This window comes from Populus nigra, chromosome 13 (assembly GCF_951802175.1).
Source record: "Populus nigra chromosome 13, ddPopNigr1.1, whole genome shotgun sequence".
Lineage (NCBI taxonomy): Eukaryota > Viridiplantae > Streptophyta > Magnoliopsida > Malpighiales > Salicaceae > Populus > Populus nigra.
The window spans coordinates 4,996,782-5,020,786 of NC_084864.1; the positions used below are offsets into that span (position 1 = coordinate 4,996,782).

The 24,005-nt window shown below is 31.1% G+C and overlaps 1 protein-coding gene across 1 annotated transcript; it reads right to left on the reverse strand.

The window, feature by feature from the left end:
- Positions 1 to 2,948: 2,948 nt before the first annotated feature.
- LOC133671521 (B3 domain-containing transcription factor FUS3-like) lies at positions 2,949 to 5,524 on the reverse strand. The gene is made up of 6 exons (XM_062092289.1): positions 5,195 to 5,524; positions 3,981 to 4,070; positions 3,720 to 3,820; positions 3,508 to 3,554; positions 3,342 to 3,418; positions 2,949 to 3,236 (listed from the first exon to the last, which is right to left on the reverse strand). Exons 1-6 carry the CDS (start codon positions 5,522 to 5,524, stop codon positions 2,949 to 2,951), a joined length of 933 nt encoding a protein of 310 aa, XP_061948273.1.
- Between the last annotated feature and the right edge of the window lie 18,481 nt (positions 5,525 to 24,005).

Genomic DNA, 24,005 nt, shown 5'->3' on the forward strand with positions numbered 1-24,005 from the left:
TCAGTTAACATAGACCTCGTCATCTCATAAATTGTTTTGTTTCTCCTTTTTGCAACTCCATTCTGTTGAGGAGAGTATACAACTGTCAGCTGCCTCTCCATTCCCAGATTTGCACAGAATTCTTGAAACTCATTTGAGGTATATTCACCACCTCTATCACTCATTAACTTCTTCAATTTGTACCCACTTTGCAGTTCAACAAGGACTTTGAATTTCTTCAACACATTAAGTGTATCGATTTATTTCTGAGGAAGTATACCCAACACATTCTTGAAAAGTCGTCAATGAATGTGATGAAGTATCTGTTTCCCCCAATTGATTTGCTCTGCATTGGTCCACACAAGTCTGTGTGTATCAGCTCTAGTGGATAGCTTGCTCTCCATGCTTATTCTTTATCAAATTTCTCCATGTGATGTTTTCCTGAAACACAGCCTACACACACACCCTCCACTTCTGTCAATATAGGTAGTCCACATACCATCTCTATCTGCTGCATCTTCTTCATGCTAGCAAAGTTCAAATGTCCCAATCTTCTATGCCATATCCAAGAATCTTTAATCATAGACGCTTTCCTTGCTGCAGGTGTCATGGATTCAAGTGAAAGAGGAAAGCATCGATTTCCTCCCATGATCACTATTGCTATAATATTGTTGAGGCTTTCATCATCAAATATAACGACTTTGTTACCCCCAAAAAGGATATAATATCCATGCTCCATCATTTGGCCTACACTCAATAGGTTTTCATCCAATCCTGGAATAAGCAGCATTTCTTTTATATATCTCTTCCCATGCTGAGTCTCTATCACTAATGTGCCTTTTCCAGTTACTTGCATAAGATCTCCAGAGCCCATCTTTACTTTGCAAGTCACAATTCTATCAATGTTGATTAGTTCAGATTCTTGAGATATCATATGGTTGCTGCAAGCACTGTCCACGAACCATACATTTCTATCTTGCAAACTTGCAGAATGACTAGCATAGAACATAGTTCCTGTGGTTACTCCTTCTTTCTTTGCATAGTTGGTTAATTGTTTGTGACTGTGACTATCACAATCCTTTGTAATATGGCCAAATCGATTGCATCTTCCACATCTTAGTTTTTCTTTGTGCCTGCACAATCCAAAATGATGCTTCTAGTAGACTTGACACTGTGGTTTTACACCTATTTGACTACTCCCCCCAGCAGTGTTATTCTAGCTTGAATTGTTGTAGTTATTCAGGTTTCTGTTTGAAGTCTAATTTGATCCCCTCTTGTCTTGTGATTGCCATTTTTGAGTGGATATGCCTTGGAAAGCCCTTATATATACTGTAGACTTGATTATTTCCAACCTTTAAGCTGTTAAAGGCTCTCTCTATTCCTGTTAACTTGTCTCTTTCATCATGTAGATCCTCCCTCTTATCATAGACTTTGATAGATGCAATGACCTCTTCGACTCTTAGAAAATCAAGGTCTCGTGTTTCTTCAATGATCGACACAATGGACTTATACCTTCTACTTAGGCTCATTAACAGTTTTTGCATAATTCTAGTTTCAGATACATCTTCTCCAAGTGATTTCAGATTATTCACAGTTGCAAAAAACTTAGCTAGGTAGCCATCTAAGCTTTCATCATCTGACATTCTCATGTATTTAAAATCTGCTCTAACTGCTTGGAGTTTCATAGCTCTTACCTTTTTATCTCCTCTGAATTCTCTGCTCAAAATGTCCCAAACTCCTTTTGCAGTCTTCTCATTTCTAATGTGTGGAAAAAGCTCATCAGTTAATGCTCCTTGTATGAGGCTCAATGCCTTTGCATTCTTTATTTTATTTTCTCTGAAGGTAGTGGATGCTCTCAATGAGGTTTGCTCAGCTTCGCTTTTTTCATCGCCTGATCCTTCTACAATCTCAGGGGCTTGCTGAGGTTGTATTCCAACCTTTATTACGTCCCATAGATCAAATGCTATGAAGATAGTCTTCATTTTTACAGCCCAAAAATCATAATTTGTACTATTGAATTGTGGAGTTCGTAAATCTTCTCCAGCAGAGCTTGATCTCACCATTTCATGAATAAGACTTTGTGAAGCAATCAATGAATCTGTTTTCACAATTTACACCCCTCTCACAATTTACACCCCTCTCAGAAATTAGTTTTAGAGCTCTGATACCATGTTTGATTTTCAGGTTTCTTAAGAAGAGTTTATAGAAGAGTTTTTAGCAAGAATTCTGCTTTTATACAAATTACATGCAATTAATAACAGAATCCTAGAATTTAGGAATTAATTCATCTCAATCATTCAATGATTGAAGGCTACGATTCTTACACCTATGCAAGAATCGGTTGTAACAGAATTTAAATAAAAAAAAAACGACTATAACTGCTATAATTGTTTTTAATTGCTTTTAACACAAACTTCTTCAATTTCTTCATTTTTTATTTTTCTCGTTATAGCCTGCAAGATTTATTTCTGAGGCTTTAAAAAACAAATAACCAGCTTAACTCTCAACACGGTAAACAAGACAGTAATGAAATTGTTTAATTCTACTATGGTTAGCCTAAAAATTTCAATTCTGTTTGGAATTGCGTCTTCAAAGCCATGGTTTGGCACCAAATCTTAGCTTTTAAGAGTACTGAGTTCTTAAAACCATGGTTACTTAAACATCTACTTAACCTTATTTTTTCCAACTCAACTAGGCACAACACTTAGATTGGTAACGAACAAAAGCTTTAACAATGCTAGAAACTAAGAACAGCCGGAGCAAAAGCTAACTTATCACACATTGATCATAATTCTAGATGGCAATGCTGTCGGTGCAACTCGGACCTGTCCAAGACTGCCTACCATCTTTATTATTACATATACAGGAAGAAGTGCACTGCTATTAGAACAACAAGAAGTCATCCTTGATTTCAGGTAACGCTCTGTTGTTTAACAAAATGCACTACCCTATCTTTTTTACAAAGAAAACTAATAGAAGTCATCCAGAAACAAGTTCTCCACAGATCCGAAGCTTTCCAGATTCCCAATCCTTGAGAAATTAGTCATTGATCCACCCAAAAAATCAAGGGGTGAGTCATTTGAGAAGGCAGTGGTGTCATAGATAAACGACAAGCCTGTGTTGTCAACCACAGGATAGTTCACATAAAAGGAGCTGAGTTTGCTAACTTCATAATCGTGAACAACGAAGTCATTGACAGCATTTCTAGCTATATCAGTATATACATTTTGGTCCGAGGCCTTCCTAGCTTGGATGACCTGAGAAAACATCAAGAACATGTAACTATTAGCATTCAAGAATAGCTAAAATGCTTTCTAATCGTAATTTCACCATCAATCTAAAGGTTTAGAATAGCAGCATACATAGTTCTGACTTTGATTATCTTGGTATACCATAATGAAGTCTCCTAACTCTAATCCATGAGCGCTAACGAAGTCCCCTGCGAGAATTTGATACAAGATTGGTGATTTATCACTCTATGGAAAAACAAATTGAAAGGAGAAGTTTACAAGGCAATCGAGGTTGTACCAGTGTTTTCAAGCACATACATTCGACTATTGTTATTAGGCCAGTACCTGCTTACAAAAAGTAAAGTTAAATTCACGAGTCCAGCAATTTTGATCAAACTTGTTTGAAGCTCTACACAACCAACCACTTCCATGTTCAAATGACTATATATATATATATATGTGTGTGTGTACGATGTCAATCTGTCATTTAAAGGGAATGGGAACTTGCACCTGTACTTAAAGCTCCAAGCATGTAGACCATCTAAGTCATCCATCCTGATAAAAATTCCTTCCTTGGACTCAAGAGCAGGGAGGTGTGCCTCGGCTGCTTTCTGAAATATCGGGCCATCGGAATAAAAAAATGGTTCCACCAGGAAAGAAAGTTAAAGATTAAATTGTTGCACAATGGAGATATATTGATAATAAAAAGACAAAGTCCAAAATATATGAATCTTGACGAAATGGAAATACAGAATACAGTATTAATTAGACCTTTGGGAGTATCATTCTCCTCAGAGAGCTTACATCACTGTTCTTAAGTTCCTTTTGGAAAAGGAATCTCAGTCTCCTTGGATCAATGGCCTATGGCATAAGATCATTTGGAGTCGTCAATAATTTAAGAAAATTCATCACATCATCAATCTAAATTGCAACTGAGAAATACAAAGTAAACAACAAGGATGATTTGTCCAGCATGTGAGTAGTTCAAACCAAAGCAAGATTAATAAAGGAAATACATGTGGCAATGCTTCACCATGCATGTGTCTCGGTGTCTTGCAATTGACAAAATTGCAAAACATCAAACACTTTATGCATTTGGTCTCTACCACATTCAAAATAAATGACAAGCAAATTCAAACTGGAAGTTAGGGAAAACGAATCTCGACTGAATTACTCCGCCAACGACCGGAAGATATTAAGGATAACAAATTAATGGCAGAAGAACAGTTAGCTTGCAAGATATTTTACCTTATGAGACCATGAATGTTAATTTACATGCTGCCGGAATAAATGAAACAGTTCAGTAACCTATCAGTTCTATAAATTAAGAGTTCCGACAACACCGGCTGCTGCAAAATTCCCCAAAATCATGCCACTTGTTTTGCTTATACAGTAGATACATGAAGCAGCTCTATGGAGTCAGATACATATCAGTCACTTTATTTCAATTTTCTACACCACCCCATGATTTTGAGAAGGCAAATAATTGGAATGCATAAAACATCAATAGATCACTTACAGATCTTGGTTTCCCTTTCAACCAAGAAATCAAACTAGTTTTATTTCCTATAATAATTCTTCAATTCTAATTTTATTTTCTTCATGGGAAGTTCTATTTATATTAAAGAGAAAACTCGTGTCTAGCGCATAATTAGCCTCAAGATTCTCAAACCCTATCACGTATCAAATCCGTTCAGGTGTTGTTGAAAAAAGCACGTCTTGGGGGCAAAAACATCATAGCTAGTTCACAGTCAAACAAAATGAGATACCAATTTCCAACAACAATTAAAATTTAATCGAATATGGATGAAAGAACAGAAACGAACCACTTAGCATAAGCTTACCTTGAGCAACACAACATCAAGTTGTCCAAATAGGTCAAAAGTTGTAGGAAATCCAACACAATTTATGATAATGGCATATGACAATTAATTAAGTTGATTCAATATATATTAAGCTATTTATAAAAAGGAAAAGCTTCTCACACGTGCGGGGAGGGAAGAAGGGTCCTGAAGAGAGAAGGTAGGCACGTCCAAGGTAGTGGTGGTAGAGCAGGAAGCATTAGCAGAAAAAGAGAGAAGGTGATTGATAGTAGAAGATGATCTCCTCTGTCTGGGCATCCTTTTCTTCCTTTTAATCTCAAAACCCACCATAGAACCAGCAAGGTGATCACGGTTCGACCCGTCCATAACAAGATCCAAGCCCCCTTCAATATTGGGAGTCTGCTTATTGTCCCCCTCCTCAGTGACACCTTCTCCACCTGCCATCCAAGCACAGGCCTCGGGTTTCTCATGAACCACCCCTTGGTGCATCATCATTAGCTAACAGGTTTTTTTTTTCCTTTATGTTTTCTATTTTGTTTTTATAAAAAGATAAAAAGGAAAAGAGTGCTACTAGCCAGTGAATAGTGAGGGTGTGCTTTAGCTAGATTTCAGTGAGAGAGACTGTGACTGCCTCTCTCACTGTGTGGCTGTGCAGATCGAAACTACCGGTGATCGACGCTCGGCAGTCACGAAATGGGGGGTTTTCTTGACTTTCTTGTATGCCGTGAGTGTTTAAATTAAGAGATCATCAAGAAAAAGTAAAGCTGGGTCTTTTCTATTTTTAGCAGTAAGGGTTTTTGTATTGATTTCGCTGCCTGGTTTTTATGCCATTTGTGTTTCTTTCATTCATGCTCTCACTCGGATCTTTCGTTCCCATTACCCATCTTTATTATATTTAATTTTCAAAACATTGAAACAATAATTACAAGTAACATGGGCCTGGCTCGTGAGATTCGCTAAACTGAACAAGGTAGGGTTAGGGTTTAGTCTGTACATTGAGGTGGTTATGGTGACAAATGTGCAAAGTGGATTCATGGTTGCTTCTTAGGGATCGATCTCTTAGTGTGACATAATGGTCTTGTAGTAGATGTAGAATTAACTAGAGTTAAGATACTTCGGTTAGTAGCTAGCTAGGGTTAATATTGAGAAAAGAGAGAGCAGTGGAGTATGGAGGGTGGGAAAGAATAAAAATGCGATAAAGAGGGGGGGTGGTGGTGGTGGTGGTTAGGGAGTGGCCAAGAAAAGGTTGACGAATGGAGGGTGAAGAGAAAACAGGTGTTGCAAAAGCTCTGATTACTGCGTGAGAAATCAATGGCGTTTTTTGGACTCCGTCTTTCTATGTACAGAAAAACAACGCCCCCTTCTCTCTCTCTTCTTTCCCAAAGACAGGACTGGTCCTTTTTTTGAATTTGAAAGAGAAATGAACCACTACATAGGTGTCTTGGCTTCATTGCGCGCCAATTCCAGGGCTTCTTTGAGCTATTTGTGTCTTGGGTGTTATACTCGTACCAGAAACCACCGTGCGAGTGTAAGAAGAATATTTACTAGGGGAAACATACGCACACATGCAAACGATGAATCACGAGGGAAATTTGACCAAATATTGATATGATTTGTAAAATTTGATCAAATCAAATCAAATACTATACTGTTTATTACCAAGAAGATTATGATTCAGCGTCCTACCAGTATTTTATAAAAATTTAATTTTTTTATTTAAAATTAATTACCTTTTATGTTTTTAAATTGTTTTTATGTATTAATATCAAAATAAAATTTTAAAAATAAAAAAATATTATTTTAATAAAATTTTAAGTAAAAAATACTTTTAAAAATAACTGCTACCATAATAAAAAATAATATCCTAATATCATTCATATCTAACTCTTTCTATAATGTGGTGTCAATTAATATATTTTTTAGTATTTTTAGATTTTTTTAATGTACTGATATCAAAAATAATGTTTAAAAAATAAAAAAAATTATTTTAATATATTTTAAATAAAAAATATTTTAAAAAATAAACCCAAGAATTATCCTCAAACTATGCATGCTAGCTAGAGGTTAATTGGATGCAGCAAAAACACCATCCACCGGTGTTTCTTTTTGCTCTTTTCATTGTCTTGATAATAACCAGCAAAAGTTTTGGATTCCATAACGTCTGAAAATCAGCCACGTGCTCACCATGCAAAGATGCATATATGATGTCATACTAAAGGAGCTGGAATCAATCACATACCGCACACGAAAGCAATTAATAAATATTTGCAATAACGCAATCAAAGCATCTAATTTCAGAAGTATTTTTTAATCAGAAACAAAATTTTGTCAAAGATTCCATTAGAAAGTATAAATTCTTAAACCAGTGTTCAGGTAATCCCCAACTAGAAAATAATTATTATTAAAAGAAAATTTTTGTAATTACAAGTGAAAATTCTCATGAGAAACCTTGAGTAAATTAAAGAATAAATTTATGGGTGCAAATATTAATGGTGGGGCCCACCTGTGCTTAATAACAAATTTATAACTAAAAAATAATAAAACTTAAAGAAATTTTATCATGGCTAATGGTGAAAGTTTTTCGGTACGGAATCTAAACAAAATAATAAAACTTTTATATTCGTGAACAATACCGACAGATAGGGATATAAAACATAAATGACTGACATTTTCATAAATAAAAACAAAATCCACTCTCCCTTTTTAAGCTTGAATTGATGGTTTGGAGGAGGAGCAAAGCTTGTGTTTTCTTCTTCTTCTTCTCCTTAATTTTCTTCGAAATCTCTCATTTGTGGTGGCATGGAGATCGAAACCTAAATGAGTTCTACTAATGAAAACCTAAACAAATTAGAAAAGAAACTTAGAAGAGAGAGAGAGAGAGAGAGCGAAGTTGGAAGTTTGTTTGCCTAGAGGAAAAAATTGATGATATTGATTTTGGGTTAATTAGGAAGGTAAGATGTTCTTTTACCATTAATTTCATTTTGCTCTTGTTTTGCTTAGGGATTGAAAATCCTCAAATTTAAAAGGTTTATGATATTTTTGTATTGAAATGTTGATTTGGGATGATTTTATTGATGTTAAGTTATGAAAATAATATGGGAATGGTTTAATTTGGCTAATTAACACCTAGAAAAAAAAATCCTAAATCTTTGAAGTTTAGGGTTTTTGTGAATTTGAAAGAGAAACAGAAAATTGTTTAAATTTATTAGTGATGGTGATGTGGTTTGCATATTTATCGCGGTTCAATGAAAGTATATTTAGGTTTTTTTGGTTTTGACATTTCAATGATGTTAAAGAATGATTGAGGTTGGTGTTGAATATTTCAATGGGGATTTCTGAGAGTTTTTTTTTTGTTACATGATGGAATTGTGAAAACGGCTAAATTGGATGGATTGTTGGCATTCTGAATAATGTTTTTTTTATAAAAAAAAAAACTTGATTGGTATTATGATGTTAGTGTGTATAATAAATTATTTTGTATTGGTTATGGTTGTGAATTATGGGGGGGAAAAGTATAGAAGTTAGTGGAATTATGTAAGTTTTAATGTTCTAATGATGTTAAGATTGCTTAAACTTGATCATGATAATTGTAAATTAATTTTGGAAGGTGTAAACCGTGATTTGTTATGATTTAGGAAAGTTGTGTATTTATGTGTTTATGTAATGGATGGGTTAGTTAAATGCATATTATCTGTTTGAGAAAATATGAAAATGATTGTAAATCTAATTATGATAAATAAGATATCATTGTTATGTTTTGGAGAAATTGAGTAATTGGAAATCAATTATGGTGATGGAAACTCTATAGCAGCTAGCCATATGGAAAATTTTAGAAGATTTGAAAAATGTGATTAAATTATATTGGTTTTAGATGTCCTAATGGTATAGGAATGCTTAAACTTGTAATTTATTGCATGATTGCATACTTATAAACATGTTTTTTTTTTTAGTAAAGGGATGTGGAATTCTAGGTTTATTGTGATTGAGATGTTTATTGACTAAATAGTTGGTTAATTAGTGTTTGAGAATTTATGAAGTGAGAAACAATTGAAGAAATTTGATCATCCAAAGATTTTTACTTAGAAGTGGTTGAAATTTAGTTTTGAGAATTTTGAAGAATTGACATTAATTTTTTGTTAACTTGTGGTTGTGATTTTTCATGTTTGATTTTGAGTGTGAATGATGTAGGATTGATTATTATGTATGTAGCTATGAAAAATAAAATTACACAAGTGTGAAAATTTTGCATGTTGAATATATTTAACTGTTTGGGCATTGGGTTGGAATTGTAAAAGTATAAAATTTCTATGTTAAAATCCTAAATTAATAATGTGAATATTAATTATTGGTTTGTGATGTATTGGATATTAAATTAAAACTTGAAAATATAGAAGTTCTATGTGAGGAATATTTTGATGGCATGAATACTTATAAATCATAATATTGATTGATGTTTATAATATGTTTGGATATTAATTGGAATGTTGAGATGAATGGAGATTTTTATGATTGAGTTTTAATTCGTAGTACGAATATTAAATAATGGTTGTTATAAGCATAGAAATTTAATGAAATCATAGAATTATGGAAACTTCAAGGTTGGAATTTTAATTGGATTAATGAGCATTTATCAAATAGTTATGATACATTTGGACTCGAAGTAGTAATACAGAGATGCTAAATTGTCTTCTTGAATTTGAAATTGATAATTATGTGTTGGGCTAAATTGAAAGTTAAACAAATAATTAAAAGTGTATTTAGTTAAACAAACATTAATTGTTATTATTTGGGAGCTGTAGAAGAAGTGTTCCGAGTGGGACTAAATTCTCAAGAGTATGTAAAGTGGGAGTTTAAGGTAAAGGTCACTTAATTGCCTCTTTAATTATTTAAAATACTTTAGTAATGGTAGAATGCAATGAAAATCATATGTATGTTGTACAACTATACATTATGAAAAATTATGCTTACTAAGTCGAAAAGTAATATGTAAAATTGTATTCAATCATAATGATGATAATCAATATGTAATTATATTTGACTTTAATAGTAGTAATCAATACGTAATTGTGATCGACTACAATAATAACGATAACTAATATTTAAATTATAAGTGACCATAATGATAACAACCAATATGTAATTGTATTCAACTGTAATGGTCATAACCAATATTTAATTGTGATTTATCATAATGACGGTAACCAATATGTAAATTGAAACAAAAAAAAAAATGAATTGTAAATTGACCATAAATATGGACTTTATACTACAATACTTTAATTCAACTGCATGAAAGGGTGCTATTATTGAAAATAATATAAAGCTAGTCATTTGAATAGGGGCTATAAAATTCAAATGATTTCAGTTATTTGGATGGAAACTCTAAAACTTAAATGAAGCCAACCATTTGAAAGGGGGTTATAATATGAAATTAATTAAATCAACTATTTAGACATGGGCTATTGATTAAAATGAGATGAGCCAGCCGCATAAGCAGGGGTCGTAGATTAAAAAGTATTTAGCTGGTCGCATGAATGGGGATTGTGGATTTTGAAAGAATTAATTGAATATTTATTTTGAATTGATGGGTAATGTTAATGTGCTGAAGATGGCATGAAAAATGTTTTGAATCAATGAATGACAAAACATAGCTAAGAATGACATTATAATTGTTTTGAAATGGTTAATGGTATTAAAAAGCCAAAGATAATGAAATACTCTTTTATATATATATATATATATATATATATATATATATATGAGCTATAAATAGGTCTAAAGTACGATGAGGTTGAAAAATAATATATAAAGCATATAGGGATTGAAAAATAACGTGGATAAGCCTTAAAAGGTCATAAAGTATATTGAGATTGAAAAATAATATAGATGAGCCATAATTGGTATAATAGATGATGGGATTGAAGATTAATATTGATTCGCCATTAATGACACCATATGAGTCCAAATGAGTTCACAAAATTAAAGGGCCAAATTTGATATAATAGGTATTGAGGTGAACTAATGAAATTGGTTTATAAAAAAAATGATGAAATAGACATTGAAATGAATGAACATAAATGGTGAGCCAAAGTACTATCCATAAATGTTAAGGGTGTTATCTGGTTTAATGAAATCAAGATGAAATCAAAGTATGACTTATAGGTATAATAGAGCGTAATAAATTCTAAATGGGTTCGGATTATGAATCAAGAGTATTTGTGATGATTTTATAAAGTATGTTTAATTAAAATACAAACAAAAATGATTGTGTTGTTACCATGAATATATAACATGAATGTTTTAGAATGGCTAGGATTTACCCATAGAGTCATGATTCACCTTACTGGGATGGATTCACTTTAATCAATAGACAAACTAATGGTTAGAAAAACATAAGAGCCTTAGTAATAATCAAACAAATAAGCAATATGACTTATCTTAGATAAGGTGTATTAGTGGTGATATTGTATTATCTATACACAACCATTTTTCTTATCTAGACTCTTAAAATCAGTTAGGGTTTCTAATGACCAAAATACTAGGTGACGCCTCTAAATCTTTTTTAAAATCATAAAAAGAACATTAACTTTTTGTTCTTTCCGCAGGTTTCTAATGACCAAAATACTAGGTGACGCCTCTAAATCTTTTTTAAAATCATAAAAAGGATAGTAACTTTTTGTTCTTTCTGCACACTTTAAAATATGATCTAGAATGATGATTGTTATGATGTTGTACATGTAAGACAAATGAAAAGAAATATATGAATTGTAAATTGACCATAATAGTGGACCTTATACAATGTTGTAAATCTCTATATGTTATTGTTTAAAATGATATGAAATTAGTCATTTAGATGGAGGCTATAAGATTCAATAAAGCCAATCGTTTGGACAGGGGTTATACAAATTCAATGAAGACAATTGCTTAGATAGGAGGTATAATATAAAATTAAACTAGTCATTTGGATGAGGGTTATTGATTAAAATGAGATGAGTCCAAGGTATGAGCAGGACTATGGATTGAAAAGTATTTAGTTAGTTGCATAAGTGAAGGTTATGGATTTTGAAAAAATTAAATGAATATTTATTTTGAATTGATAGGTAATATTAATGTGCCAAAAATGGTATGAAATATTTTTTAAAATCGATGAAAGGCAAAACAAAGCTAAGAATGGCATGATACCTCGTTTGAAATGGTTAATGGTATTAAAAAGCCAAAGATGATGAAATGTCCATATTAAACAAATATATAAATTAGCCATAAATGAACTTAAAGTATGATGAGATTGAAGAATAATATGGATGAACTATAGATGATTATAAAGCATATGAAGATTGAAAAATAATATGGATAAGTTATAAAAGGGCATAAAGTATGTTGAGACTGAAAAATAAAATAGATAAGCCACAATTAGTATAATAGATAATGAGATTGGAGATTGGAGGTTGATATTAAAGTGTTATAAATAACACCATAGGAGTTGATGAATATTTTAAGACTGGTTAAGAAATAGATTGTTTTTTATCAAGGAATTATTGTAGGTATGATAATGATAGTTCAATGAGTATAATGAATAAAGAAGAGTTCACTAGTTGTTGAAGAGAATGTAGTAAATTGAAAATTTGACATATAATTGTTGTGCTTAGAATTGTGTTAAAGATGTGATGTTTGCTCGTATGGTTTGGAAAATATTAGTAACCATGATGATGTAATTATTTATTTTAATTTTGTGATTTTATGTTTTTTACATGTACCTTCCTTTAAAGGTCTCATTCTTCAATAAAGTGCTATTGAGATATCTAACCTTGCATATTGAACATGTCTTTGTAATGTATGATGAAAAAATTTGGAAAAAAAAAATATATGTAAGTAATCAAGAAAGTATTGTAACCTTACTATTTGTATGTATAATTGTGTATCATTGTATTTGTGGATTTAATTGATAAATTGTAAGACTGAGATATCGTATAAAAAAATTACCTATTTTACATGTATACGATAATTAAAAATATGCAAATTGCATTTAAAAGTTTGTGTCATTACATAAACATACATAAAACATATTTAAAACATATGTTTAGTAAAGCAATTATATCCTAATTAGATAGTTAATAGGACTAGAAAACATATTTGTTTCATACATTCCTAGAATAGCAACAAAGTCTCATTTATAATGCAATTGGATGACATAGAATGTGGTATAGGGTGAGGATACAAGTGTGGGGGATATGGAGAGAAATTCATGGTAACCTGCATGGTTCTTATTTTCTATTTCACTTGTTTTTTGATGTTGGAAGCAAACAACCTTTTGATCCCCTATTGCTTAAGAAATTCTATATTTTGTACATAAATGTCTCTAAGGACATTATCAAGTTTGTGCTTTAACCACACCTCAACATCCTTCAATTAACCTTTTTTAATGGCAAATATATGAGAGTCATACCAAAACTACACAACCTATATCATAAAAAAGAACAATAACATCAAGCTTATGGAATTGTAGTCCTACTTTGAAAAGCATTCACACATTAGTTAGATTTTGTTTACGTAGTAGCACAATACTTGTTCCATAATTTTCTAACTATGGTTGCATCCTTTGGCCTCGAACAAAATTGATCTCAAATCAATTTTAAATGAGTTAATTATAAACCTCAATTTTTTTTTTTGTTATTCCAAATTTTTCAAACCATGCATCAAACAATATCATCCATTAAGGATTCATTTTGAGTTGTTTCCATTTAAATAACAAATACTGATGAATATATTTGTGCAATAAAATGTATAAACATTTTAATAGATCCTTGCTTGTTCTCTTTAACATCTTAGTCAACTATTTTCTTTTCTTTGACCAAATCAATTTGTGATGGTGTGTTAGATCTATCTTCTAAATTATATGATGTGTTTACCATATATATGTCAAGAATGAGTTTCTTTTCACACTCATTATTTAAGTCAATTATATAATTTATAGGTTGTATATACAGGACTGCAAGTTGTAAGAATTTTTAAGGAGTTGAAGCTAATAATTTGAGACAAAATTGCAGTGCAAATGTTATTTATGCTCATAAAAGTGAATTATATAACATTAAAGAACAAGATGTTGTTGAAAGAAAGAGCTAGCAATAGTAGCATATTTGATCCTTCCAAGAGGTTATACAATGTGACAAGTAAATCCAATATTGGTGATAAGGGAAAGACAATTTAGATGTTGCAACAATCACTTGTTATACAAGATGTTGCTAAACCTAATAGAGCTTTAAGAAGATAAGATGAAATAAACAAGCCAAACAATCCCGACGCCAAACTAATTGTGAGAAAGTGCCTTACATATGGAGAGTTAGGGCATCATTCCAATGATTATAGAAGACATAAATCGGTTAACTTGATTGAAGGGCGGTATAAGTAAGAAAATCTCAAAAGCAAAGGGTAGGTGTGCAAACCTGATATGAAGGATGAGGAAGATTTGTATAAGTATGATGACGAGAGTCCTGCCTATGGGATTAGAAATATAATGTTAACACCAAAGGTTATCGAGGAGTTGTAGTAGCACAAGTTAATTTGTACTCGATATACTATAAATAATAACATGTTTGACTTGATTATTGATAGTCATAGTTGTAAAAATATTATAAGCAAACATGTTGTTGATAAATTAAAATTTTCATTGGAATCATATCTTGAACCATACAAGATTAGGTAGATTAAGACGATAGATGAAATAAAAGTAACACAACATTATATAGAGCCTTTTCCTATAGGGATGAGATATAATATGATATAGTAGATATATATGCATGCAATCTGATATTTGATAGACCTTGGTAACATGATGTACATTTCAGATACCTGGGTTGAAATAATTGCATAAGATTATTAAAGATGGTGTAAATTGTACGATTATACCTTTGAAATAGAGACCATGTTCTAACCTTCTAAAGCTTCTAAATATAGTGTAAATTATTCACTTATAACAAAAAATGCAACCAAATATACAAGGATCGAGAAAAGTTCATGTCTTGATTATAAAAGCACTAATTGATGAGAAGGAAGAAGAGAAGACGATTGATGTACTTAATATCATTAAAACTTTTCTTACTAAATTTAAGGAGATTTTGTTAAAAGAGTTGCTTGATAAATTGATATCAATATAAGACATTCAATATTAGATTGATTGGGTGTCAAGAGTTAGGCTTTCAAATATTCCATACTACAAAGAATTGTAATGAGTATTTTAGCAAGTTATAAAGGAATCGTCAGAATTTGTCTATTGATTATTTTCATATTCATTATGGGTTCTTGATACGAGGTAATCTAGATTCTTCATTATAAGAGAAGGCAAATCTAGATTTGCATGAAAGAGGCTTAAATGGTCACTTAAAACAAGATAAGACAATTGCTTTTATCAATGAAAGGTATTATTGGTCTTAATTAAAATAAGATATTGATATGTTTATAAAAAAAAATGTTATACTTGTCAAAATACCAAAAAGCAAGCTCAAAACTTAGGTTTATATATGCCTTTACCTATTTCTAAAAACATACGAGAGGACTTGTCTCTGAATTTTGTATTTGTTGTATAAGACGGGTTTTTAAAGATGATGTACTTTATTCTGAGAGGTGAGTCATTTGCCTAGGGTATCAAATACTGTTACTTTTGATCAAGACAACAATTCTCTTAGTCATTTTTTATAGACATTATAGAGAATATATGATTTATCTTGGAATTTTAGAATTACAACATATTTATAAACAGATAAGAAAATATAATCATTAAATTGGATACTTGATAATTGATCTATAATATCTATGGTGACAATATGAAGTAGTGGGATATTGTATTTGCATAAATAGAATTCATATACAATAGTGGTAAACACAATACAACATACAAAACATAATTCAAAATTATATAAATGTAGTGTCATTGGCATATTCTTGATCTTGTAGCAATTCAAAAAGGTGTTGGTTATAACACTATCGCCGATAAGATGTTTACATATGCATAAGCGATATACGTTGAGGCGAGACAAAGTTTCAACAAGCTATTTTCAAGTACAATGAGGTTATATAGAAGAACTGTCATGTTAAACTATTTAAGAAATGAGATAAGGTGATGTTATTTCTGCATAAGTAGAGGTTTTCAATAGGGACGTATAACAAGTTGCAACAAAAAAATATGGTCCTTATAACATTATAAAGAAGATACATGACAATGCCTATATTGTTAATATGCTAGATAATTGCGGGTTTTGTAAGATTTCTAATGTTTTTAACATTCATCCTTATTGTGATGATGAACAATTATATCAAGGTTTAAGTTTAAGTGTTGATATGATATTACCATAACTTTTGATATGACAATTTAATTAAGTTTTTTAGGATATTTTACAAGCCTTGATGTTTATAGTAGTCAACTTGCTTATGGTAGCTGATTATATACTTAAATTTAACATAAAAGATGTTTTTTTTTTAATTTTCTTTATTTTCCAAGTTATTTTTAGATTTCTTTATTATTTTTTCTAGTTGTTACGGGATTTTTTTTTTCTAGTATAGGCCAATGTAGTTATTATTTAAACATCCTTGCATATTATTTCAGAATAATTTTGTGAATAATTTGGATTTCATAACAGATTAAACAATAATTCAGAAATTAAAAAATCTTGATTTTATCATTTATGTTGTATGTTGCGTCGCTAAGTTGAGCATAACAGTATACTAAGGCATTGTTTTTTTAAAAAAAAATTATTTTTTAAAATTATTATTTTTTATGCGTGTTTAGATAATTATGATATATTAATATTAGAAATAAATTTTTAAAAATAAAAAACATTAGTTTAATATATTTTTTAAAAAATATATATTAAAAAATAACCATTACTACAGTATAAAACTACGCTAGGAGACATTTCGAGCCCGTTTGGCTCTGTGGCTGCGGCTGCGTTTTATTTAAAACGCAGTTCGCAGCTGTTTGGTCAAAGAAAAAATTGGTTTACTGTTCACTGGGCCCCACTGAATTTCTGCGTTAGCAACGCACGAAAGAAGAAGCAGCCATTTCTTACTTTTTTTCCACTGTTCACGTTAATTGCACTGTTCATTGAACAGTGCAATTAACGTGAACAGTGCAAGTGATGCACTGTTCATGTGAACAGTGCAAGAGAATTGCACTGTTCATTGGACACTTTTTTTTTTTTTTTTTTTTTTTTTTTTTTTTTTTTTTTTTTTTTTTTTTTTTAGTGTGTTAAGTTTTTTTTTTTAACATTTAAAAAAAAATTAGTTTGGAGTGAATTTTATACATGATAATATTTTATCTAATTTTATTACACGCTAAAAAATTATGAAAACTGTAGTTCTTGTCGGATGAATTTTGTACGTAATGGAATTGTAGATAGTTTAATAGAACAATAAATTTTTTTATATATAAAGTATGATTTATTTCATGATGTTACCGCAATAGTTAAATCCACAGTATTTAAATTAAAAACCATCAATATTAATATCTATTTTTTAAAATTATTTTATAACCTCAATTTCAAAAACAGTTTTAACCAAACACATTAAACTACTTTTTCTTCAACCTCAATTTCAACCACAGTTTTAACCAAACACCTATTTTTTCAAACCAACCACAACTAAAAGTACTTTTTATAAAACAACTTTTTTCAAACCACAACCACAACAGCTACCGCAATACCAAACACACTCTTCATCTAAAAACATTACATCAGGCACAACGGCCACACATGTATAGCATGTCATTGCTAGCATCATTTGTGATCTTGACTGTAACCGTCGGATTTAACCAATCCTACAATAGACATGTGAATGAAAGTTTGGAATCCATAATTGATAACCATAACCGTCGGATCAAAGGCTTAGATGGGGATGGCGATGTTGCGAGTGAAGATTTGAAATCCATAATATTAGATATTGATGGAACAAAGAATATTGATAAAAACAAGAAGCAAAAATATTGGATTTGGAATATAAAACGTATTTATAATAATGATAATAGTAAAAAATTATATTGCAGAATGCATAATTGGAAATTACAATTATTGGATTAACATCGACTTGCAAGTGACTTTTTTTGATTAATTATAATTTAATAATTTATAATTATGAGGAGTATAATTTAACTAATTAGATCCTCAATTTACTTTTAAGAAATCATTAATTAAAGTGCCATAAAATTTAGAGTCACTGAAAGCTTAAAGCTTATTTGATCGTTAATTTCAGAATCTTAAAAGATTAGTTAAAATGCATATAAACTAACTAGAAAACTCGTGGTTAAAAAAATAATTCTAACAATTTATTTTTTATTTCTTTTGATAACTATTTATGTCCTTGAAAATAATCAGACAGTGATCTCGTGCAAAAGTATTGAAATTGCTAGAGTGAACAATTTTTATGTATTAAAATTAAATATTTAATAATATTAAGTCTTAAATATGTCATTTAAGAAGATCCTAAGTTTCCCACACTCTTTCTTTCCAATAAAAAAATTAAATATATAATACATGATGATGATCCAATGGTAAGAGTTTGGAACTAAAAAGTTTGTTCTCTTTGTGGTCTCAAGTTTAAACTTTGTGGTTACTCATATAATAGCCACTAGAGGTTTACAAAGTTGCTAATTTCAGGGCCCATGAAATTAATCGAACTATGTAAAAGTTGGCTCGGACATCCACGTTAAACTAAAATAAAAAAATTATATATATATATATATATATATATATATATATATATATATATATATATATATATATATATATATATATATATATAATCCAGCACACTGGATAGAGAGAGTCTAAAATGCCGTATTTTGGGTAATGTTAGGGTCCCACACCTCACATCACTCTTTTGTTGGTTTCTCTTCGCCTTTTCGTGCAAGTTTTTGTCTCTAAAAGTGAATTCTGATTTTTTAATCTCCCAAGAAAATCCAACAAAACGACAACACTGCAAACGTGAAACGTTAACGATCAACAAGCCACGGCGATCATAACCACGCAAGAAAAAAGAAAAAGAAAACCACCAGATCTGCAATGTATTTGTTATATTTCCGCCGTTTTATTCAAAGATGTTTCATTGTTGACAAACTGCAGGGGCAAAGGAATTCAAAACTGAGAGAAAAATTTACATTTTATCAGGACACTCGGTTTTCTTTTTCTAATATCATGTAACATTATTTAATTGATTGATTTTTATTTATGAAATTTTTTATTTATGATAAAATATTTTAAATATTTCATCTCTTGTGTCAGCTTTACATTAATAAAAAAATACATAAAGATCCATTTATTTTTCATGTTATTTATTTTAATTTTACTATATTTTTATGTAAAAATAAAATAAAAATTACACATGGAAAATTTTGATTGGTAAAAAATCTTTGTTTCTATATATATCCCTTTCGAGATAAATTCACTTAACCTTAAAAAAATAAGTAAAGATGTCTCAAAAAATCTGGTTAAAAATATTTTATACTATAAATATATTTTCAGCTAAAGTAATATATTGTTATTTCAGCGTAAACTGGTATCATTTAACTAAAATTTAATTTAACCATATTAAATCCTCATCGTAGGTTTATTTTTCATTATAAAAATAAAAATAACTATCAAAATTGAAAGTCTAAAACCAATTTTAATTGAAATTTACAAATCAAATAATAAAATCAAAATTAAGATTTTTTTTCTTGATGTGAGATCTTGTTTTAAAGGATTCATCCCGAATCCAATAGCGAAATATGTTCTTAATTTCAACTAGTGGTGAATGATTTTGGGATCGATGAAGGATTTGGTTCTCCTTTTTCTTTCTCTTATTTCGACTGATTTCCTCTCTTTCCTTGATACATTGTCAGCCGAGAGACGAGAAAAGAAAAGAAAAAAAGGGTGCTGGTAAACCGACTCCTCCTCGCAAATTAGGATTTTTTTTTCTTTTAATCAGGCAAGAATCTATAGGCATTAAGGCAAAGTGTGCCTACAAAAATCATGCTACCCTTTCTTTCCTTATAAGAAGCGATTGTAGCTACTCCACATAACACTGGCATCTCTGGTTTGTTAAGATAGGCTAGACAACAAAGTGAGACTTCTGGAAGCGTTTTGATTTTGATATTCTTGCTTCAACCGACACCAATCTTGGGTTTTTTCTTTATTTTTCAACGTAACAATCTTGTAATATAATTTAGTTCGAAGAAAATGATTCCTCACAATTTATTTTGATGCAAAGATGGTTTGAATGTGTGGCCTGAGGCCCAATCTTCAAGAATTATTTAAAACATATCACATACGTGTTCATGTCCATCTTCACATAAGTTTGGTTTTATCTCAAATATGGAAGGCATTCCCCTAATCTGCACATTCACAAACATCGATAAATTACTTGGGATTAGGTGTATACTGCAAGCATAAAACTTGGAGGAGTAAAGCACGTAGAAGATAAAAGCATTCATTGATTAAGACGTTATTATACAATTGCAACAAAATAAATTGTGAAGAATCATTTCCTCTGATAGCAACAAAATAAAAAATGAGAACAGAAATGCAATGAAAAAACCTATAAAATTATGAACAACAACCCAAAGAAAAAGTATAAGAAAAGGCACCAACCTTGGAGGTGCAACTGAGGTCTATGGGTTTTGTTTGAAGGGATTTAGGTGTTTTAACAGTCTTGAACTTCTATTGCTAAAATGCTAGTGATTCGTACGAAGGGGGATCTAGCTTTCTAGAGAGATAAAAAAAATTGAAATAGTAGACCAGGTTGAGGAATTTGAAAGCATTGGACTGTTAGGTTTGTTTTTAAAATTTCTAAAACATTATAAGGATGAGAATCGGGAGAAGAGGCATTTCTATTAATGGGTTTTAATATAATAATAGGTTTTTGTTGTGATTTTGGTCTTTGAATTGGAGAACATGTTATGATAAAATAAAAATAAATAAATAAAAGGATTTTCAAGATGAAACACTCTGTTGTATTATGCCTCATGTCCTAGTGGAACTTGCAGAATTTTCTGGAGGTGCAATTTCCTAGAGGTGTGAATGTTGGGAGTCACATTCATGGATGAAGGATATTGAATTTTTTGTTTACCTTTAATGACGATAAAGACCTTAGTAATAGTGGTGTTGAGAGAGGTGGAAAACCTTTCAGGATATACTAAGCGCCTATTGGCTGGTCCCTTCTTTTTGTTCTTCCTTGAGCTTGGATTATCACTAGAGGGATAATTCTGCATTGAAGGTCCTTCTAGTTGGCTCTTTTTATAAAAATAATAATGCATGTATTGTGCCGCACATGTCTTTTCCACCCGTATATAGTTCTCTATAACTAGCTTCACCTTAAGCAAGTTTTTTTTTGGCAAGATGTAAAGCTCTCTCTACAAAGCACACTTTCTTACCCCCCTTATCAAGGTCTCTTAGGCCATAGGCTCAAATAACTATTCCACTTTAAGCATCCCTTTATTGACCCTTCTCAAATATCCTTGCGTGGACTTTCCCTCTAATTGGGTAACCCCAAAGAGCTCTGTAAAACCTTTTTAAAAGGTATACTTGTACTGAAGTGCGCTACTAGTTTGACATAGAGGTCACTAAAACCTCCAATAGAGCCCAACTCTATATTATTACACCAGGCATGCACGGACCCACAAAAGGTAGTTTGGAGGATCTTGCATATCATATTGCTATCCTAGATGAGTGACTCCAAGTTACTCTACATGTTTTGCACATGTTTACTGGAGTCGGCAAGACCATCATAGTTATCCAAACTCATTTTTATAAAGATGTGAGCTAGTAGCGAAATCTGTTCTTAATTTCAACTAGTGGTGAATGATTTTGGGACCGATGAAAAATGTGGTTCTCTTTTTCTTTCTCTTATTTCGGTTGACTTCCTCTCTTTTCTTAATACATCGTCAGCCGAGAGATGGGAAAAGAAAAGAAAAAAATGGTGCTGGTAAACCGACTTCCCGTCACAAAATAGGACTTTTTTTTCTTTTAATCAGGCAAGAATCCATAGGCATTAGGGTAAAATGTGCCTATAAAAATCATGTTACCCCTTCTTTCCTTATAAGTAGCGATTGTACTTCTGTAACCGTTTTGATTTTGATATTCTTGCTTCAACCGACACCAATCTTGGATTTTTTTCTTTATTTTTCAACGTACCAATCTTGTAACATAATTTACTTTAGAGGAAATGATTCTCCATAATTTATTTAATGTAAAGATGGTTTGAATGTGTGGCCTGAGGCCCAATCTTCGAGAATTACTTAAAACATATCACATACATGTTCATGTCCATCTTCACACAAGTTTGGTTTTATCTCAAATATGGAAGGCATTCCCCTAATCTACACAATCACAAATATAGACAAATTACTTGGGATTAGGTATATAATACAAGCATAAAACTTTGAGGAGTAAAGTACGTAGAAGATAAAAGCATTCATGGATTAAGACGTTATTATACAATTGCAACAAAATAAATTATGACGAATCATTTTCTCTGATAGCAACAAAATAAAAAATAAGAACATAAATGCAATTAAAAAACCCATAAAATTATGAACAACAACCCAAATAAAAAGTATAAGAAAAGGCACCGACTTTGAAGGTGCAACTGAGGTCTATAGGTTTTGTTTGAAGGGATTTGGGTGTTTTAACTGAACAGTTTTGAACTTCCATTACTAAAATGTTGGTGATTCTTACAAAGGGGGATTCAGCTTTCGAGAGAGAATAAAAAAATTAAAATAGTAGACTAGGTTGAGGAATTTGAAGGCACTGGATTGTTAGGTTTGTTTTTAAAATTTATAAAACATCATAAGGATGAGAATTAGGAGAAGAGGCATTTCTATTAATCGTTTTTAGTTTTTGAATATATAATAATAGATTTTTGTTATGATTTTGGTTTTTGAATTGGAGAACATGTTATGAAAAAATAAAAGTGAATTTCAAAAATGGATTTTCAAGATAAAACACTTTATTGTATTATGTCGTATGTCCTAGTGGAACATGCTGAATTTCCTAGAGGTGCAAGTGTTGGGAGTCAAATTCATCGATGAAGGATATTAGAAATTTTTTTTTACCTTTAATGACGGTGAAGACCTTAGTGATAGTGGTGTTGAGAGGGGTGGAAAACCTCTCAAGATATACCAAACACCCATTGGTTGGTCTTTTCTTGTTCTTCATTGAGCTTGAGTTACCATTAAAGGGATAATTCTGCTTTGAAGGGTCCCTTCTAGTTCGCTCTTCTTATAAAAATAGGGATGTTTGTATTGTACCACACATGTCTTTTCCACCTGTATATGGTTCTTCATAACTTGCTTCACCTTAAGCAAGTTTTTGTTTGGCAAGTAAAACTCTCTCTACAAAGCACACTCTTACCTCACTTATCAAGGCCTCTTAGGCCACAAGCTTAAATAACTATTTTGCTTTAAGCATCTTTTTATTGACCCTTATCAAATATGCATGCATAGACTTTCCTTCTCATTGGCTAACCCCAAAGAGCTCCGTAAAACTTTTCTTTACATGTATACTTATACTGAATTGCGCTACTAGTTTGACATAAAGGTCACTGAAACCTCCAATAGAGCCGTAAAACTTTTCTTGACAAGTATACTTATACTGAAGTGTGTTACTAGTTTGACACAGAGGTCACTGAAACCTCCAATAGAGCCCAACTCTATATTATTACACCAGGCATACGCACCCATGAAAGGTAGTTTGAAGGATCTTGCATATCGCATTGCTATCCTAGATGATTCAAGTGTGTTTGATATTGTGGTAACTTTTGTGGATGTGGTTTGACAGAAGTTGTTTTTATAAAAAGTACTTTTGGTTAAGGTTGGTTCGGTATTTATATATGTTTGGTTAAAACTGTGGTTGAAATTGAGGTTGAACAAAAAGTAATTTAATGTGTTTGGTTAAGAATGCTTTTTAAATTGAGGTTATAAAATAACTAAAAAAGATATATATATTAATATTGA

Coding starts and splice junctions, on each gene's coding strand:
- LOC133671521 (XM_062092289.1), bottom strand. CDS start 5,524: ATGATGCACCAAGGGGTGGTTCATGAGAAACCCGAGGCCTGTGCTTGG. Junction 3,555..3,719: donor GCTTGGAGCTTTAAGTACAG/GTGCAAGTTCCC, acceptor TTTTGTAAGCAG/GTACTGGCCTAATAACAATA. Junction 3,419..3,507: donor GTATGTGCTTGAAAACACTG/GTACAACCTCGA, acceptor AAATTCTCGCAG/GGGACTTCGTTAGCGCTCAT.